This window comes from Somniosus microcephalus, chromosome 8 (genome assembly GCF_052327205.1).
Source record: "Somniosus microcephalus isolate GS21.2 chromosome 8, FLI_Smic_1.0, whole genome shotgun sequence".
Classification (NCBI taxonomy): Eukaryota; Metazoa; Chordata; class Chondrichthyes; order Squaliformes; family Somniosidae; genus Somniosus; species Somniosus microcephalus.
The window spans coordinates 23,590,852-23,609,833 of record NC_140994.1 but is presented as its reverse complement, the minus strand read 5'-3'; the positions used below and the strand labels follow the sequence as shown (position 1 = coordinate 23,609,833).

The 18,982-nt window shown below is 44.5% G+C and overlaps 1 protein-coding gene across 2 annotated transcripts in view; it reads right to left on the bottom strand.

The window, feature by feature from the left end:
- The window catches only part of pdcd4b (programmed cell death 4b), a 46,720-nt gene that overhangs the window by 12,345 nt on the left and 15,393 nt on the right, over positions 1–18,982 (bottom strand). For both annotated transcript variants that reach the window (XM_085994354.1, XM_085994355.1), the window contains 4 exons: positions 15,313–15,534; positions 13,925–14,022; positions 13,513–13,627; positions 10,993–11,100 (listed from right to left, as the gene is read on the bottom strand). In XM_085994354.1, the coding sequence (XP_085850480.1) occupies positions 10,993–11,100; positions 13,513–13,627; positions 13,925–14,022; positions 15,313–15,534 (543 nt within the window). The remainder of the gene's footprint in view (positions 1–10,992; positions 11,101–13,512; positions 13,628–13,924; positions 14,023–15,312; positions 15,535–18,982) is intronic.

The following is an 18,982-nucleotide window of genomic DNA, read 5'->3' as shown; positions in this document are numbered from 1 at the left end:
ATGGTGGATAAAGGGGAACCAGTGGATGTAGTGTATTTGGACTTCCAAAAGGCATTTGACAAGGTTCCACACAAAAGATTACTGATCAAGATAAGAAATCACAGGATTGGGGGTAATATACTGGCATGGGTGGAAGATTGGCTATCTAACAGAAAACAAAGAGTTGGGATAAATGGTTCATTCTCGGGCTGGCAATCAGTAACTGGTGGTGTTCCGCAGGGATCAGTGCTGGGACCCCAACTCTTTACAATCTATATTAACGATTTGGAGGAAGGGACTGAGTGCAACATATCCAAGTTTGCCGACGATACAAAGATGGGAGGGAAAGCAGTGAGTGAGGAGGACATAAAAAACCTGCAAAAGGACATAGACAGGCTAAGTGAGTGGGCAGAGATTTGGCAGATGCAATATAATGTTGGAAAGTGAGAGATTATGCACTTTGGCAGAAAAAATCAAAGAGCAAGTTATTATCTAAATGGAGAGAAACTGCAAAGTGCTACAGTACAAAGGGATCTGGGCGTCCTGGTGCATGAAACACAAAAAGTTAGTATGCAGGTGCAGCAGGTGATCAGGAAGGCCAATGGAATCTTGGCTTTTATTGCAAGGGGGATGGAGTATAAAAACAGGGAAGTCTTGCTGCAGTTATACAGAGTATTGGTGAGGCCACACCTGGAATACTGCGTGCAGTTTTGGTTTCCATATTTAAGAAAAGATATACTTGCTCTCGAGGCGGTTCAGAGAAGGTTCACTCGGTTGATTCCGGAGATGAGGGGGTTGACGTATGAGGAAAGGTTGAGTAGGTTGGGACTCTACTCATTGGAGTTCAGAAGAATGAGAGGCGATCTTATCGAAACATATAAGATTGTGAGGGGGCTTGATCGGGTGGATGCGGTGAGGATGTTTCCACTGATGGGCGAGACTAGAACTAGGGGGCATAATCTAAGAATAAGGGGCTGCCCTTTCAAAACTGAGATGAGGAGAAACTTCTTCACTCAGAGGGTAGTAAATCTATGGAATTTGCTACCTCAGAGAGCTGCAGAATCTGCAACATTAAATAAATTTAAAATGGAGATAGACAGTTTCCTAGCAGATAAGGGAATTAGGGGTTACGGGGAGAGGGCAGGGAAGTGGACGCGAGTCTAGATTCGGATCAGCCATGATCCTATTGAATGGCGGAGCAGGCCCGAGGGGCCGTATGGCCTACTCCTGCTCCTACTTCTTATCACAGAATCACAGAAACCCCACAGTGCAGATAGAGGCCCTTTCGGCCCATCGAGCCTGCACCGACACATATCCCACCCGATCCCCGTAACCCCTACACCAACACATATCCCACCCTATCCCTGTAACCCCACGTATTTAATCCCCCTAACACTAAGGGTCAATTTATCATAGCCAATCAACCTAACCCGCACATCTTTGGACTGTGGGAGGAAACCGGAGCAAACCCACGCAAACACGGGGAGAATGTGCAAACTCCACACAGACAATCACCCGAGGCCGGATTCGAACCCGGGTCTCTGGCGCTGTGAGGCAACAGTGCTATGTTCTTATATTGACTAGCCCTCCCAATTTGGTGTCGTCCGCAAATTTAGAAATTGTGTTTTAGATTCTAAAGTCTAAATCGTTAATATAAATTGTGAACAGCATTGGTCCCAGCATTAATCCTTGTGGGACCCCACTTCCCACCTTCTGCAACTCTGAATAGCTACCTTTTACCCTTGCTCTCTGACTTGCAGCGAGCTAGCTATCCATTCTACTATTTGTTCCCTGACTCCACATGCTCTGACCTTATTAGTCTATTATGTGGTACCTTATTGAAGGCCTTTTGGAAATCTAGATATATATCTACTGCATTACCCTTGTCCATCCTCTCGTTTACCTCTTCAAAGAATTCAATAAGGTTGGTCAAGCAAGACTTTCCCTTTTGAAATGCATGTTGACTATTTTTGGTTTCTAGATTTTTTAAATTTTCTCCTTTAGTAGGGATTCCATGATTTTTCCTACTACCGATGTAAAGCTGACTGGCCTATAGTTCCATCTCCCTTATTAAATATAGGTATAGTGATAGCTATCCACCAGTTCTCTGGCACTACACCTTTTTCTAACGAATTATTAAATGTGTGTAATAGTGCCTCTGCGATTTCTTCCCTCCATTCTTTTAAGTTGCACAGATACAATCTATCCAGATCAGGGGTTTTATCCTGAGTTTGGTTAGTTTATTTAATATTTCTCCTCTTTATTTCAAATGTGGTTATATCATTTCTAATCTCATCTACCAATGTCACGTCCACCTGATTCGTCTCCCTGGTAAAATACTGAAGCAAAATAATTATTTAATATTTCTACCATTTTGCTATCGCTGCCTGTGATTTTATCCCGATCGTCCCTTAGAGTCATAGAGTCATACAGCACGGATAGAGGCCCTTCGGCCCATCGTGTCCGCGCCGGCCATCAAGCCCTGTCTAATCTAATCCCATATTCCAGCATTTGGCCCGTAGCCTTGTATGCTATGGCATTTCAAGTGCACATCCAAATGCTTCTTAAATGTTGTGAGGGTTTCTGCCTCCACAACCCTTTCAGGCAGTGAGTTCCAGACTCCAACCACCCTCTGGGTGAAAAAGTTCTTTCTCAAATCCCCTCTAAACCTCCCGCCCTTTACCTTGAATCTATGCCCCCTAGTTATTGACCCCTCTAAGGGAAAAAGCTCCTCAGCATCCATCCTATCTATGCCCCTCATAATTTTGTACACCTCAATCATGTCATAGAGTCATAGAGTTTTACAGCACAGAAAGAGGCCCTTCGGCCCATCGTGTCTGCGCCGCCCATCCATCCCTGTCCAGTCTAATCCCATTTTCCAGCATTTGGTCCATAGCCTTGTATGCAATGGCATTTCAAGTGCTCATCCAAATGCTTCTTGAATGTTGTGAGGGTTCCTGCCTCTACCACCCTTTTAGGCATTGAGTTCCACATTCCAACCACCCTCTGGGTGAAAAAGTTCCTCCTCAAATCCCCTCTAAATCTCCTGCCCCTTACCCTGAATCTATGCCCCCTTGTTATTGACCCCCCCACTAAAGGGAAAAGTTCCTCTTTATCTACCCTATCTATGCCCCTCATTATTTTGTACACCTCAATCAGGTCCCCCCTCAGCCTTCTCTGCTCCAAGGAAAACAACTCCAGCCTGTCCAGCCTCTCTTCATAGCTGAGGCGCTCCATCCCAGGTAACATCCTGGTGAATCTTCTCTGCACCCTCTCCAAAGCAATCACATCCTTCCTATAGTGAGGCGACCAGAACTGCACACAGTACTCCAGCTGTGGCCTCACCAGCGTTTTGTACAGCTCCATCATAACCTCCCTGCTCTTATATTCTATGCCTCGGCTAATGAAGGCAAGTATCCCATATGCCTTTTTAACCACCTTATCTACCTGCTCCGCTGCCTTCAGGGATCTATGTACATGTACACCAAGGTCCCTCTGACCCTCTGTACTTCCTAGGGTCCTACCACTCTGTGTATTCCCTTGCCTTATTTGTCCGTCCAAAATGCATCACCTCGCACTTTTCAGGGTTAAATTCCATTTGCCACTTTTCCGCCCATCTGACCAACCCGTTTATATCGTCCTGTAGCCGGAGGCTTTCCTCCTCGCAATTTACCACCCCACCAATTTTCGTGTCATCTGCGAACTTACTAATCATACCTTTTACATTCTCATCCAAATCATTTATGTAGATCACAAACAATAAGGGACCCAGCACCGATCCCTGAGGTACCCCACTGGACACAGGCTTCCAGTCACAAAAGCAACCTTCGACCATCACCCTCTGCCTCCTGCCACTCAGCCAGTTTAGGATCCAACGCGCCAAGGCACCCTGGATCCCATGGGCTCTTCCCTTCTTGACCAGTCTCCTATGCAGGACTTTGTCAAAAGCTTTACTGAAGTCCATGTAAACCACATCCACAGCATTTCCCTCATCCACCCCACTAGTCACCCCCTCGAAAAATTCGATCAGATTTGTTAGACATGATTTACCCTTGACAAAGCCATGCTGACTATCCCCGATTAATCCTTGCCTCTCCAAGTGGAGATTAATTTTGTCCCTCAGAATTTTTTCCAATAATTTCCCCACCACAGATGTTAGACTCACTGGCCTGTAATTCCCTGGTTTATCCCTGCTACCCTTCTTGAATAATGGTACTACGTTAGCTGTTCTCCAGTCCTCTGGTACATCCCCTGTGGCCAGAGAGGTTCTGAAAATTAGTGTCAGAGCCCCTGCAATCTCCTCCCTTGCCTCCCACAGCAGCCTGGGATACATCTCGTCCGGGCCTGGGGATTTATCCACTTTTTGGCCCGCTAAAACCGCTAGCACCTCCTCCCTCTCGATGCTAATATGTTCGAGTATGTCACAGTCCCCTTGCCCGATTTCTATGTCTGCATCGTCTTTCTCCATAGTGAACACAGATGCAAAAAATTCATTTAAAACCCCGCCTACATCCTCTGGCTCTACACACAGATTGCCACTTTGGTCCCTAATGGGCCCTACCCTTTCCCTGGTTATCCTCTTGCCCTTAATATACTTATAAAACATCTTAGGATTTTCCTTTATTTTGCTCGCCAGTGTTATTTCATGGCCCCTCCTCGCCCTCCTAATTTCTTTTTTAAGTATGCCCCTGCACTTTTTATACTCCTCTAGGGCTTCTTCTGTCTTTAGTCTTTTGTAACTGCCAAAAGCCCCCCTTTTATTTCTAATGCATTTTTGTATATCCCTCGTCATCCAAGGTTCCCTTTGCTTGTTGGTCCCACCCTTGACCTTTACAGGAACATGTTGGCGTTGTACTCTCTCTATTTCCCTTCTGAAAGTCTCCCACTGTTTTGATGTGGATTTTCCTATAAGCAGCTGCTCCCAGTCCACTTTGGCCAGATCCTGCCTTATCATATTAAAATCGGCCTTCCCCCAATTTAGAACCCTTATTTCCGGGCCGTCTTTGTCTTTTTCCATGACCACCTTAAATCTCACCGAATTATGGTCACTGTCGCCAAAATGCTCTCCTACTGACACTTCCACCACTTGCCCGGCTACATTCCCCAGAATTAGGTCCAGTATCGCCCCCTCTCTTGTAGGACTTTCTACATGTTGGCTCAAAAAGCTCTCCTGGATGCACTTTAAGAATTCTGCACCCTCTAAGCCTTTCACACTCTGACTGTCCCAATTTATATTGGGGAAGTTGAAATCCCCCACTATTATTACCCTATTATTTTCGCACTTCTCTGAGATTTGCCTACATATCTGTTCCTCTATCTCCCCCTGACTGTTTGGGGGCCTATAGTACACTCCCAGCAAAGTGCTTGCCCCCTTTTTGTTTTTAAGTTCTACCCATATGGCCTCATTAGAGGAACCCGCTAATATATCATCCCTCCTTACAGCAGTAATTGACTCCTTAATTAATATTGCAACACCCCCTCCCCTTTTACACCCCCCTCTGTCTCGCCTGAAGATTCTATACCCCGGAATATTGAGCTGCCAGTCCTGACCCTCCCTCAACCATGTCTCCGTGATCGCAACAATATCGTACTCCCATGTGTTCAACAACAACTTCAGTTCATCCACCTTATTTGCAAGACTCCTTGCATTAAAATAAATGCCTTCCAGCCCTGCCATATTCTATTTTGCCTTCACATATTTGCTCTGCCTTCCCAGCTGACTTGTTTTTCCCTCTGTATTTGGCCGTAAATCACCCCCTACTATAGCTCCACTCTGTACCCCAACCCCCTGCCAAGTTAGTTTAAACCCTCCCCAGCAGTGCTAGCAAACCTCCCCGCAAGGATATTGGTTCCCCCCTGGTTCAGGTGTAAACCGTCCGACTTGTACAAGTCCCACCTTTCCCAGAAGCAGACCCAGTGATCCAGGAAACTAAAGCCCTCCCCCCTGCACCATCCCTTTAGCCACGCATTCATCTGTTCTATCTTCCTATTCCTATACTTACTAGCACGTGGCACCGGGAGTAATCCAGAGATTACAACCTTTGAGGTCCTGCTCCTTAATCCCCCCCTCAGCCTCCTCTGCTCCAAGGAAAACAAACCCAATCTGCCCAGTCTCTCTTCATAGCTGAAGCGCTCCAGCCCTGGTAACATCCTGGTGAACCTCCTCTGCACCCTCTCTAACGCGATCACATCCTTCCTGTAGTGTGGCGACCAGAACTGCACACAGTATTCCAGCTGTGGCCTAACCAGTGTTTTATACAGCTCCATCATAACCTCCTTGCTCTTATATTCAATGCCTCGGCTAATGAAGGCAAGTATCCCATATGCCTTTTTTACCACCTTATCCACCTGTTCCGCCGCCTTCAGGGATCTGTGTACTTGCACACCCAGATCCCTCTGACCCTCCGTCTTGCCTAGGGTCTTTCCATTCATTGTGTATTCCTTTGCCTAGTTAGTCCCCCCCAAAGTGCATCACCTCGCACTTTTCCAGGTTAAATTCCATTTGCCACTGTTCCGCCCATCTGACCAACCCATCTATATCGTCCTGCAGACTGAGGCTACCCTCCTCGCTATTTACCACCCTACCAATTTTTGTATCATCCGCAAACTTACTGATCATACCCTTTACATTCATATCCAAGTCATTAATGTAGACCACAAACAGCAAGGGACCCAGCACCGATCCCTGTGGTACCCCACTGGCCACAGGCTTCCAGTCACAAAAACAGCCTTCGACCATCACCCTCTGCCTTCTGCCACTAAGCCAGTTTTGTATCCAATGTGCCAAGGCACCCTGGATTCCATGGGCTCTTACCTTCTTGACCAGTCTCCTGTGCGGGACTTTATCGAAGGCCTTACTGAAATCCATGTATACCACATCCACTGCGTTACCCTCATCCACACACCTAGTCACCCCCTCAAAAAATTCAATCAAATTAGTCAGACATGATCGTCCCTTGACAAAGCCATGTTGACTATCCCTGATTAATCCTTGCCTCTCCAAGTGGAGACAAATTTTGTCCCTCAGGATTTTTTCCAATAATTTTCCTACCACTGATGTTAGGCTCACTGGCCTGTAGTTCCCCGGTTTTTCCCTACTACCCTTCTTGAATAATGGTACTACATTAGCGGTTCTCCAGTCCTCTGGCACATCCCCTGTGGCCAGAGAGGTCCTGAATATATGTGTTAGAGCCCCCGCAATCTCCTCCTTTGCCTCACACAGCAGCCTGGGATACATTTCATCCGGGCCTGGGGATTTATCCATTTTTAGGCCAGCTAAAACCGCCAATACCTCCTCCCTCTCGATGTTAATATGTTCGAGCATATCACAGTCCCCCCGCCCTATTTCTATGTCTACATCGTCCTTCTCCATAGTGAAAACAGATGCAAAAAATTCATTTAGAACCCCTCCTACATCTTCCGGCTCCACACACAGATTGCCACTTTTGTCCCTAATGGGCCCTATTTTTTCCCTAGTTATCCTCTTACCCTTAATATACTTATAAAACATCTTCGGATTTCCCTTTATTTTGCTCGCCAGTGTTATTTCATGGCCCCTCCTTGATCTCCTAATTTCTTTTTTAAGTATCCCCCTGCACTTTTTGTACTCCTCTAGGGCTTCCTCCGTCTTTAGCCTTTTGTATCTACCAAAAGCCCTCCTTTTTTTCCCTAATCCATTCTCGTATATCCCCTGACATCCAAGGTTCCCTGTGGTTTTTGGAACCACCCTTGACCTTTACGGGAACATGTTGCCATTGTATGATCTCAATCTCCCTTCTGAAAGCCTCCCATTGCTCCGATGAGGATTTTCCTACAAGTAGCTGATCCCAGTCCATTTTGGCCAGATCCTGCCTTATCCTATTAAAATCGGCCTTCCCCCAATTTAGAACCTTTATTTCCGGCCCATCCCTGTCTTTTTCCATGACCACCTTAAATCTTACCATATTATGGTCACTATCACCAAAGTGCTCACCTACTAGCACTTTTTCCACTTGGCCAGCCACATTCCCTAGAATTAGGTCCAGTACCACCCCCTCTCTTGTAGGACTTTCTACATGCTGGCTCAAAAAGCTCTCCTGGATGCACTTTAAGAATTCTACACCCTCTGAGCCTTTCACACTCTGACTATCCCAGTTAATATTGGGGAAGTTGAAATCCCCCATTATTATTACCCTATTATTTGCACATTTCTCTGAGATTTGCCTACATATCTGTTCCTCTATCTCCCCCTGACTGTTTGGAGGCCTATAGTACACTCCCAGCAAAGTGCTTGCCCCCTTTTTGTTTTTAAGCTCCACCCATATGGCCTCATTAGAGGACCCTGCTAATATATCATCCCTCCTTACTGCAGTAATTGACTCCTTAATTCATACTGCGACACCCCCTCCTCTTATACCTCCCCCTCTGTCTCGCCTGAAGATTCTGTACCCCGGAATATTGAGCTGCCAGTCTTGCCCTTCCCTCAACCATGTCTCCGTGATAGCAACAATATCATACTCCCATGTGTTTATCAACACCTTCAGTTCATCCACCTTATTTGCAAGACTCCTTGCATTAAAATAGATGCCATCCAGCCTTGCCCTTATATATTTGCCCTGTCTACCAAGCTGACTTGTTTTTTTCTCTATAATTGGCAGCACATCCCCCCCTATTTCAGCTCCCCTCTGTATCCCATCCCCCTGCCAAGTTAGTTTAAACCCCCCCCCAAACAGTGCTAGCAAACCTCCCCGCAAGGATATTTGTCCCGCTCTGGTTCAGGTGCAACCCGTCCGACTTGTACAAGTCCCACCTTTCCCAGAAGCAGGCCCAGTGATCCAGGAAAGTAAAACCCTCCCCCCTACACCAACTCTTTAGCCACGCATTCATCTGCTCTATCCTCCCATTCCTATACTTACTAGCACGTGGCACTGGGAGTAATCCAGAGATTACAACCTTTGAGGTCCTGCTCTTTAATCTGTTACCTAGCTCCCTAAATTCTTGATGCAGGACCTCATCCCTCTTTTTACCTATGTCGTTGGTACCAATGTGGACCACGACCACTGGCTGTTCACCCTCCCCCTCCAGAATGCCCTGCAGCCGCTCAGTGACATCCTTGACCCTGGCACCAGGGAGGCAACAAACCATCCTGGATTCACGTCTACGGCCACAGAAACGCCTATCTGTTCCCCTTACTATAGAATCCCCTACCACTATTGCTCTCCCACTCTTTTTCCCCCCTTCCTGGGCAGCAGGAGCACCCCCAGTGCCAGGAAGTTGGCTGCTGCTGCCTTCCCCTGGTGAGTCATCCCCCTCAACAGTATCCAAAGCGGTATACTTGTTTGAAAGGGGGATGTCCGCAGGGGTTCCCTGCACTACCTGCCTGCCTTTGTTGCTCCGCCTGATGGTCACCCCCTGTGCTGCCCTACCCTGAGGCGTGAACAACTCGCTAAACGTGCTATCCACGAGCCTCTCAGCATCGCGCATGCTCCAAAATTCATCCACCCGCAGCTCGAGCGCCGCAATGTGGTCTGCAAGTAGCTGCAGCTGGATGCATTTCCCGCACACATGGTCGTCAGGGACACTGGCAGCGTCCCTGATTTCCCACATGGAGCAAGAGGAGCAGAACACGGGTCTGAGCTCTTCTGCCATGACTTACTCCTTTAATTAATTAAAAAATTTATTCAATACCCCAGTTACAGGTATACTCTAGGGCGCTTTATTTACCAACTGTCCCCACTACACCAGGGACCCTAGAAATTTAACACCACAGAAGTCAAGCTTGTATTGAAAAGAGAGAAATACTCACCAACCAATCACTTACCTGCTCCCTGGTGACGTCACACACTGATTACTTTTTACCTCTCTCCTCTGCTGTTGATTTGGTATGCCTCTGCCTTCGCGCCGGTTTTTAAGCCGGGCCCCTCCTCCGCTGCTGCTCTCCCCCGAACTGGTCGGGCCTCTGCCTTCGCGCCGGTTTTTAAGCCGGGCTCCTCCTCCGCTGCTGCTCTCCCCCGAACTGGTCGGGCCTCTGCCTTCGCGCCGGTTTTTAAGCCGGGCTCCTCCTCCGCTGCTGCTGCTCTCCCCCGAACTGGTCGGGCCTCTGCCTTCGCGCCGGTTTTTAAGCCGGGCTCCTCCTCCGCTGCTGCTCCCCCCCATCCCGACTTTCCTTTTTTAAAATTATGTGCCTGTTGAATATTTTACTATTTTGTTTTTGTTCCTTGATAATTTAATATCATAGTTCCTCTTTGCCTTCCTAATTTTTTTTTTTTTTTTTTTTTTTAACTTCTCTCCTAGTCTCTTTGTATTCTCCCTTGCCACACTCTCCCCTGCTGTCCATGTATCTCCCTTTCCTTACCCTCAATTTTTCTCTTATTCATCCATGGTGTCTCAGTTTGTTCTTGGTTTTTTTTAAGCAGAATTTCCTGGGCTCTGTTGAACACAGTTTTAAATGTTTCCCATTGTTATTCTACATCATTGCCAATCACAGAATCACAGAATCCCCACAGTGCAGATAGAGGCCATTTCGGCCCATCGAGCCTGCACCGAAACATATCCCACCCGATCCCCGTAACCCCTACACCAACACATATCCCACCCTATCCCCATAACCCCACGTATTTAATCCCCCTAACACTAAGGCTCAATTTATCATAGCCAATCAACCTAACCCGCACATCTTTGGATTGTGGGAGGAAACCGGAGCACCCGGAGGAAACCCACGCAAACACAGGGAGAATGTGCAAACTCCACACAGACAGTCACCCGAGGCCGGATTCGAACCCGGGTCTCAGCCCCATAAAAATCAGCTAATACCCTGGTCTTTGTCATGCTTATGTCCTTCTCAATTATTATCCTAAACCATATATTGTGGTCACTATTGCCTAGATGTTCCCCTACTTTTACTTCTCTTATCTGCTCTAACATCATGAATTAAAAACAAATTTGCACCATGTTACTCTGTACATGTAAAGTGGGCATTCTACTGTTTAAAAAAATATATATATACTGTACTTGGAGGACTTCATTCATTTTTACCTTATACACAAGTTCATGGTGAAAGTGTGGCACTTCGAGTTCCCGCAGGCAGCGTTCAGCTTCTGCTACATCTCCAGACACTTGGTATTCCTTCAGCAACATGTCAATCTATCAGAGTAATGATACGGGGGAGGGGGGGGAAAATGGTACAGTCAAACTCTCTGCAGCAACCAACACATTTAGCCACTCACTGTGCAACCAATTCTCAAAGCTTGCCTGCATGGTTTACTACTATTAAGCTTACAGATTGCTTACTGCAGATTTTCAGTGAAGTTGGCTAAAGGTTCTGAGAAGTTAACGCAATAAAATTCCAGGCAGTCAAATTATTTGGATCAAAGAAAAAAGTTTAGCTATTCTTGCAAAAGTAAGGTAACTGCTACACAATGTGGTGTTTTTATGGGGTTCCTGTACATATGTTTACACTGCAACATAGAATCATAGCACAGGAGTACAGCACAGGAGGAGGCCATTGTGCCGGCACTTGAAGAGTAATCCAGTTAGTCCCACTCCTCCGCTCTTTCCTCATATCTCTAATTGTTTCTCCTTCAAGTATTTATCCAATTCCCTTTTGAAGGCTACTATTAAATTGGTTTCCACCACCTTATCACACAGTGCATTCCAAATCCTAACCATTCATTGAGTAAAAAGTTTTTCCCTCATGTTGCCTCTGGTTCTTTTGCCAATCAACTTAAATCTGTGCCCTCTGGTTATCGACCCCTCAGCCACTGGAAACAGTTCTTTTATTTACTCTTATCTAAACCCTTCATGATTTTGAACACCTCTATCAAATCTCCTCTTAGCCTTCTCTGCTCCAAGGAAAACAACCCCAGCTTCTCCAGTCTATTAATGCAACTGTAATCCCTCATCCCTGGAACCATTCTATTAAATCTCTTCTGTACCCTCTCCAAAGCCTTCATGTCCTTGTTGGGGCCAAACTAGTGTTCTGCATAGGTTTAAGTTATTGTTTTTTGTACAATATGCCTCTATTTATAAAGCCCAGGATCCCATAAGCTTTATTAACTGCTTTGTTAGCCTGCCCTGTCATCTGCAAAGATTTGTGCACAAACACCCCGGGTCTCTCTGTTCTTGCACCCATGTCCACTTGCGAAATAAACCTACCAGATAATTTGGTGTATTATAAATGGAGAGGAAACATTGCAGTATTGAGGAAACGAGCGGTATTCTTTTTTTTAAAAAAGCAATAAATAATGGTATTTGCAAAAATGTGGCTAACTAGACAACCATGAAAATAGAAAGGTCTGGAGTCAGCCATAATTAGACCAATCTGATGAGAAAAAAAGTAGTCCCCATCAAGTTCTCAGATAAAATTTATTTTGGGGTGGATAGTACAGCCATGGGGAAGGCAAGGAAAGAAAGATTATGAGCAAGACTAACAAATGCAATACATGCTTCAAATACCTACCTATATGTGAAACAGATTACAGGCAATGTAGGCACTAAAATATACACATTATATTGCAATGGATTTCTCCAAGACAAAGAATAGTGGCTATGTCACAGTTACTAGAATAATTTGGTGACCATAAGAATAACTTTGTAAGGACTTGAGATTCAATTTCTGCTTCGGGCTGTACTTGGTCAGAAATCAAATTTGCAGCTGAAAGAATTGTCCAGCAGCAGTCATGACTTATGGATCTTTCATGCTGGTGAAAGATTCTCAAAGGACTTCCTATATTATATAATCTACAGTAGACCCTTTTTAACATTTAGCTTCAAGAAGTTATGTAGGTAATGGCCCAAACTGTACACAATGCCCACTCCATACAATACTATTTCCCCATAACTCCCAGGAAAGTGTTATACCATAGAAACATAGAAGATAGGAGGAGTAGGCCATTCGGCCCCTCGAGCCAATGAGATCATGGCTGATCATCCAAACTCAGTACCCTGTCCCTGCCTTCTCCCCATATCCCTTGATCCCTTTAGCCTTAAGAAATATATCTAACTCCTTTTTGAATATATTTAATGAATTGGCCTCAACTGCCTTCTGTGGTAGAGAATTCCACAGGTTCACCACTCTCTGGGTGAAGAAATTCCTCCTCATCTCTGTCCTAAATGGCTTACCCCTTATCTTTAGACTGTGACCCCTGGTTCTGGACTCCCCTGCCATCTGGAACATCCTTCCTGCATCTAGTCTGTCTAGTCCTGTTAGAATTTTATAAGTTTCAATGAGATCCCCTCTCATTCTTCTAAACTCCAGTGAGTATAAGCCCAATCGACCCAATCTCTCCTCATACGTCATTCCTGCCATCCCAGGTATCAGTCTGGTGAATCTTCGCTGCACTCCCTCCATGGCAAGAACATTCTTCCTCAGATAAGGGGGAAATACCATACTAGACATCCCTTTAAGAGGAGTTTCTTTTATTATTTGAATTTACCACAAAATATTTTAGGCTACAAAATCCGTTCCTAGTTTTAGAAGTCTGATTAAAAAGACATGTAACATTTTCATCCGAGTTACATATTGTACACACTACAAAAATCACTGAAATGATGTACCTCTTGGACAAGTTGTTCAACGGGCCTTTGTCCACCTCCTGTCCCCCATACATTGTCCAAACGCAGACCACCCCTCTTCATACTGAGCAGCACAGCTGCTCTACCCAAGGCAGCTCTAGAGAAAGGATAAATGAGGGGGAAAAAGTGATGTTAACCTCAACCACATCTGGTCAATTGATCGAATATTGCAGGCTACTTCCCAATCTTCTGAAGCTGAACAACTGTTAATATAGTCAAGCAGAGTTGAGTTTTTGCTAATGGATATTAAAGCTCAAATATGTATTTTCTTGCTTGCAAGACTTATTAAAAACATACGTCGTAGTATTCTGTGGATGGACCCCAAAGTGCACATTATAGCAAGGATCTATTGTATGCAGTCTCCTAAAATACAAGGCAAAACCCCAACACTTACCTGGCATTCTCACAATCCACCTTCCCTTTATAACTTTCAATGTAACTTTTTGACAGGATTTCATCTGCCACAGCTCTTGCAATGAACTGGCCTACAAGCTGGAAAGACGAAAACAAAACAAAAATTGCATTAAGCATTTGCTTTCAGGTCACTATTCAAATCACAAAAAGCCATGCAAATAGCCTAGTAATTTTTTTTTTTAAGCAACTTTGTTGCATCTTTACACTGGAGGGAATAACTAACAAAGTTCCTGCAGCGCACCTTGGTTTAAATCCAGGAGTGACCTGAACAGAACGCAAACTTTCTAAAGTAAAACTCAGACATGGTTGAGACAAAATTGGAGCATACAGCAACTTTTAAACTACACAGAACTATCCTTCATCCATCACAAAGGATTGAGGTCAACCAACTGACCCCTGTTGAAGCCAGGTATTTGACTCATTAAATGGGAAGAACAGTTCAGTTCTACAGGGGAAGTTCTGTCAACATACCATAAAATCCTGGTGTTCATTTTTCATTTGTTTGACTCCTAGCATTAAAAAATGACAGGTGGGAACAGGACTGCAGTCTGCTAGGCACCATCAAGTGTCCACAACAGCATGTAGTTACTCACTTTATAAAATGAGCCAGTTACTCAGCCAGTCTAGCCTATCTCTGGATTAATCAATGATGGAGGGCAGAGATGAGAAGAGACTAGGGAGAACTTCAGTGAGTTGTTACAGCAGGGAATGCTTTGCCAGTCAGGCAGGTTACATGAGTTTCAAAGAAAGTTAGTGTGCAAAATGGTCACAAGCACACATAACTGACCACCAATAATGGCGTACTCATGGTTAGCAGGTTCAATACAATAAAGATGTGAACATCCTGGATCACCCATGGCACTGTTATTCTCCCCCTCCCCAAAGGCTACAATCACAACCAATGTGCTACATAAAATATTGCAGACAAATCCATACCAAGTTCCCCATACAGTGCTGCCTTTAATTTGCCACAGCGGGCTGTTGCCAAGTTTAAGTGAAGCACTTTGCTGCAGAAAGCAAAAAGAGATTGGCTTCAGGTTTATTTGAACTGGGCCCTTTAACTTGCTACATGAAGTTTGGATAGGCCTGGGTCCTACTGGGATTTCCCTTGACCGCCTTTAGTTGGAAAGCACAGCACTGAATCCCATTCATGTTCAGCCAGGTAGTCCATGAACAGAGGCCACGAGGCACATTATTGTGAGAAAAGGGAGCTTTGATTTGCATCCAGCTGTACCTAACCTGGGTGTGTTTGATGCAGGCATGGGGTGCCTGGAATGGAAAGCATTCCATTCCCCAGCACAAACATTGCTTACCTTGATGAATGCAAAAAATAAAAAAACAGCCTCGTTTAGCATTTCATGCACTAACCTGTGGCGCTCCAGGAGTGTCCAAGGCTAGTTCTGGCAAATCCTTCAGCAGCATATCAAAGGATTTTTCCACATCATTTGTAGTGAGCACTTTCCCACACAGATCAGACAGAAGTCTGGAGGTGAGCTCACGGTGGCTGGCTTTCCCCTCTAAGGCTAGCGATACTGCTAGCACTGGCACAGTACATTTCATTTCTCCAAGATTCAAATTATTCAGCAGTTCCTGCAAAACAATTAATGCAGAATACAGCAACGTTAACGCAACAGCCTGGAAAAATAGTTACCATGTGAGCAATGGGAAACTTTACAGTATTTCAAACAAAAATAAGAGTAGTTGGGGGGGGGGGGGGGAAATGAACTGATAATGGCAATACCTCATAGGTGACAAATGCCCAAATAAGGCATTAAATAGTCCATTTTGCAGAATACCAAAGAGTTCTGCAGCCAAATGGGGGCTGTAAAGCTACAGATCTATTGATAGCACTGTGATCAGGGAGCTAGAAGCGGTTGTATATTCCTGACCCTTCCCTCCAGAGCCCAGAGGCACTCTGGAAGAAGGGGCCTTAGAAACAGAAGGGGAAGGGGTGGAGGAAAGAAAATTGTAAACTAGGTTGGAGTTTGAAAAAGCGTTCACTCTTTTACTACTGCTATACAATTTTGGAATAGAGGTTTTGGCAATGACAGCAATGTGCAGCTTTTGTAACGAGCAGCATGCTGGGCACAAGACCACAGTATTTAGTCCAAGTTACCTTGCTCAGCTATATGAAGAGCAGAACCTGCTGAAACAGGTCCAACAACATACGGTCAAGTATGATTCCACAGACATGTGGAATGGCTGTGCTGAATCTGCTTTGCTGCGTCTCAATAATGTGGTTCTGGTTTAAACCAACGCCATCTTGGATTATATCCAAACTTGCTCATGATTTTTTTTTCCGTCTTATTCTCTGGTCACATTAGATCTGCCCGAGAATCAGGAAAGTAGGCCAAAGAATTTCTGCCACATCGGGATAATCTCACTTGATTGCTGCTTCAAGAAAAGTATTTTTATTAAAGCCATGATTTAGAATATATGGAAGTGAACACACATACACAGTTGAATGCTAAGTTCCAAATAAATCCTACTGAATGTGGCCCAAAGACTGGAATCACACATTTCCACATTTGAGAGATCATAATTGTCCCAACAGCAAACAATAAAACAGACATAAATAGCTTACTTCACAACTCAACACCATTCACAGAAAAGCAGGGAGCTCCCAATGTCCTGGCCAACATTTATCCCTCAACCAACATCACCAAAACAGATGAACTGCTCATTTGCCTCACTGCTGTCTATGAGACATTGCTATGGGCAAATTGGCTGTTGTGTATGCTTACATAACGACTACACGTTTTGAAAGTAATTCATTGGCTGCGAAGTGCTTAGGGATTTCCTGAGGTTGGGGAAAACTGCTATGCAAATGCAGGTACATTCTTTACTACAATAAACAACAGCAATTTGCATTTATATAGCGCCTTTAACGTAATAAATCGTCCCAAGGCGCTTCACGGGAGTGTCATCAAACAAAATTTGACACTGAGCTACATAAGATGATATTAGGACAGGTGATCAAAAGCTTGGTCAAAGAGGTAGGTTTTAAGGAGCATCATAAAGGAGATGGGGTAGAGGTTTACGGAGGAAAATCTAGAACTTAGGGCCTAGGCAGCTGAAGGCACGGCCACTAATGGTGGGGCGATGAAAATCAGGAATGCGCAAGAGGCCAGAATTGGAGATTTCAGAGGGGTGTAGGGCTGGAGGAGGCAACTTAAGGCCTGCTTTTACCAGCATAAGAGTTTTTCAAAAAAAATAGAAAAATAAAATGTTATCACTCATTTACAAATTTAAAATGCTCTTCAATAAAAGGTACTTTTTTGTAGCCCTGTAAAAACAATTTTTTCAAAAAATTTAAAATTTTGTTTAAAATATTTAATTATAAATGGCATTTTAATTCATTTCAAAAATGTAATTTAAAAAAATTTCATATGTTGGTGTATTTTTTTAAAAAGTGATCCCCATTCATATTTATGGGGATTCCCTTCTTTTATTGGTCAGGCCGGCCCATGTGGTTCCCAAGGGCGCCTACGAACTGCCTGCGTCCCTGGGATACGGGGGCCTCTGCCCGTGCGGACCCAGAGAGGCCCAGGATCGCTAGCCTCCGTATCTTCCGGGCCACCAGGTACATTCGTAGAATTGTTGCAGGTCGGAGGCTTCCGCCCGCGGGAAGCCTCCGATCGTAAATGTTAGCCCCATGTATTCGGTGATTGTAACAATCCTTAAAATAAGTGATTTTTTTTTTTTTTTTTTAGGAAAATTAAGTAAAAGGTATAAATCAATGGCTAGCCAAGAAATAGGTTTTCATTCGTGAGGCAGCCTGTAACTCCCACAATTGTCATCTCACCTGCACAGCCTCACTTATGGAAAAAACAACTTCATAGCAACTAGCAATGACATCTCTACACAACAGTCATGTTATTGCTAAATAAATTGATACTACCATTCTATTTGATGGCTCCCCATTTATGAATGATTTCCATAGTGTGCAAGCTACATATTTACAATTAAGAATGAAACAATGACACAAAAGAATAGTTGGAAATCACGATCATGTAACTTTTACACAGATAGATAAGAGACTGAACTACCCTGGAACGAATTCTACTACTGTATATATAAAAAGTAGTGAGTCAAAACCACCTTTGGGCATCAATATATAGATGAATTTGTGCTGTCTAAATGTAAAGCTGAGACTTAGTGAGTTCTAAGATGGCCACCCAGCTCCACTGTGCATAGCTTCCAGGAGATGCCATGTGTTTTTGACTTTCATACAGCATTACTGTGCTAAGCAGCCATGAAGACCTTGTTTTGAACAACCACCATCTGTGGATAATTCAACCTGGCAATGGGACATTCAGAGTAACCATTCAGCATTAATATGCATTCCAGACATTTCAAAAGACTAGTGGCGCATTTAAGCTGCGGGCCTAACAGGGACAGAGAGCAAGCGGCTAAAGCAGAAACGCGTGGGAACCGGAGTCCTGAGAAAAACAGAACCAAAAGCAAGTGCTGGACCTGGTTATAAACTGTTGGTAAAGAGACTCTTTACACTCACTGCTGTCAAAAGCAGAGTTTAGGCTATTACAGCCATCATTTTACTTCAGTCTGCGTTGTTCTGTGTGCACCCTAATTTCTGTAAATAAATCTAGTTATTTAATTTGGAATCCAAGTCAAGCTAGAGTACGGTGTGTTGATCACACCGCCTTCTAAACTGGCTTGGAAAGAAAAAATGTGCACTGGACACTAGCAGCATAGGGCTGTGGAAATCTGAAGGGCACAAGGTCTCTACAGAGGTCAAAAAAAATCACAGGGTTGCAGCTTCAGTTTGTGGGGGGGGGGGGGACTCGAGGTTCACTTACAGGAAGTGTGCTGAGACTGTTGCAAGATGTAAAGATTTATTAGAATACCCAAAATCTACATCATACTGGTAACAGCAAGTGCAAGATGTACACCTGTACCGTCACACTTACAGTAGTGCATTAAAAATTTTAGAAGTTCAGATAATGTGTACAATTTCAGAAGATGGAAAACCATCTACAATTGACTGGACAATGGAACTTAAGCTGACACATTCCTT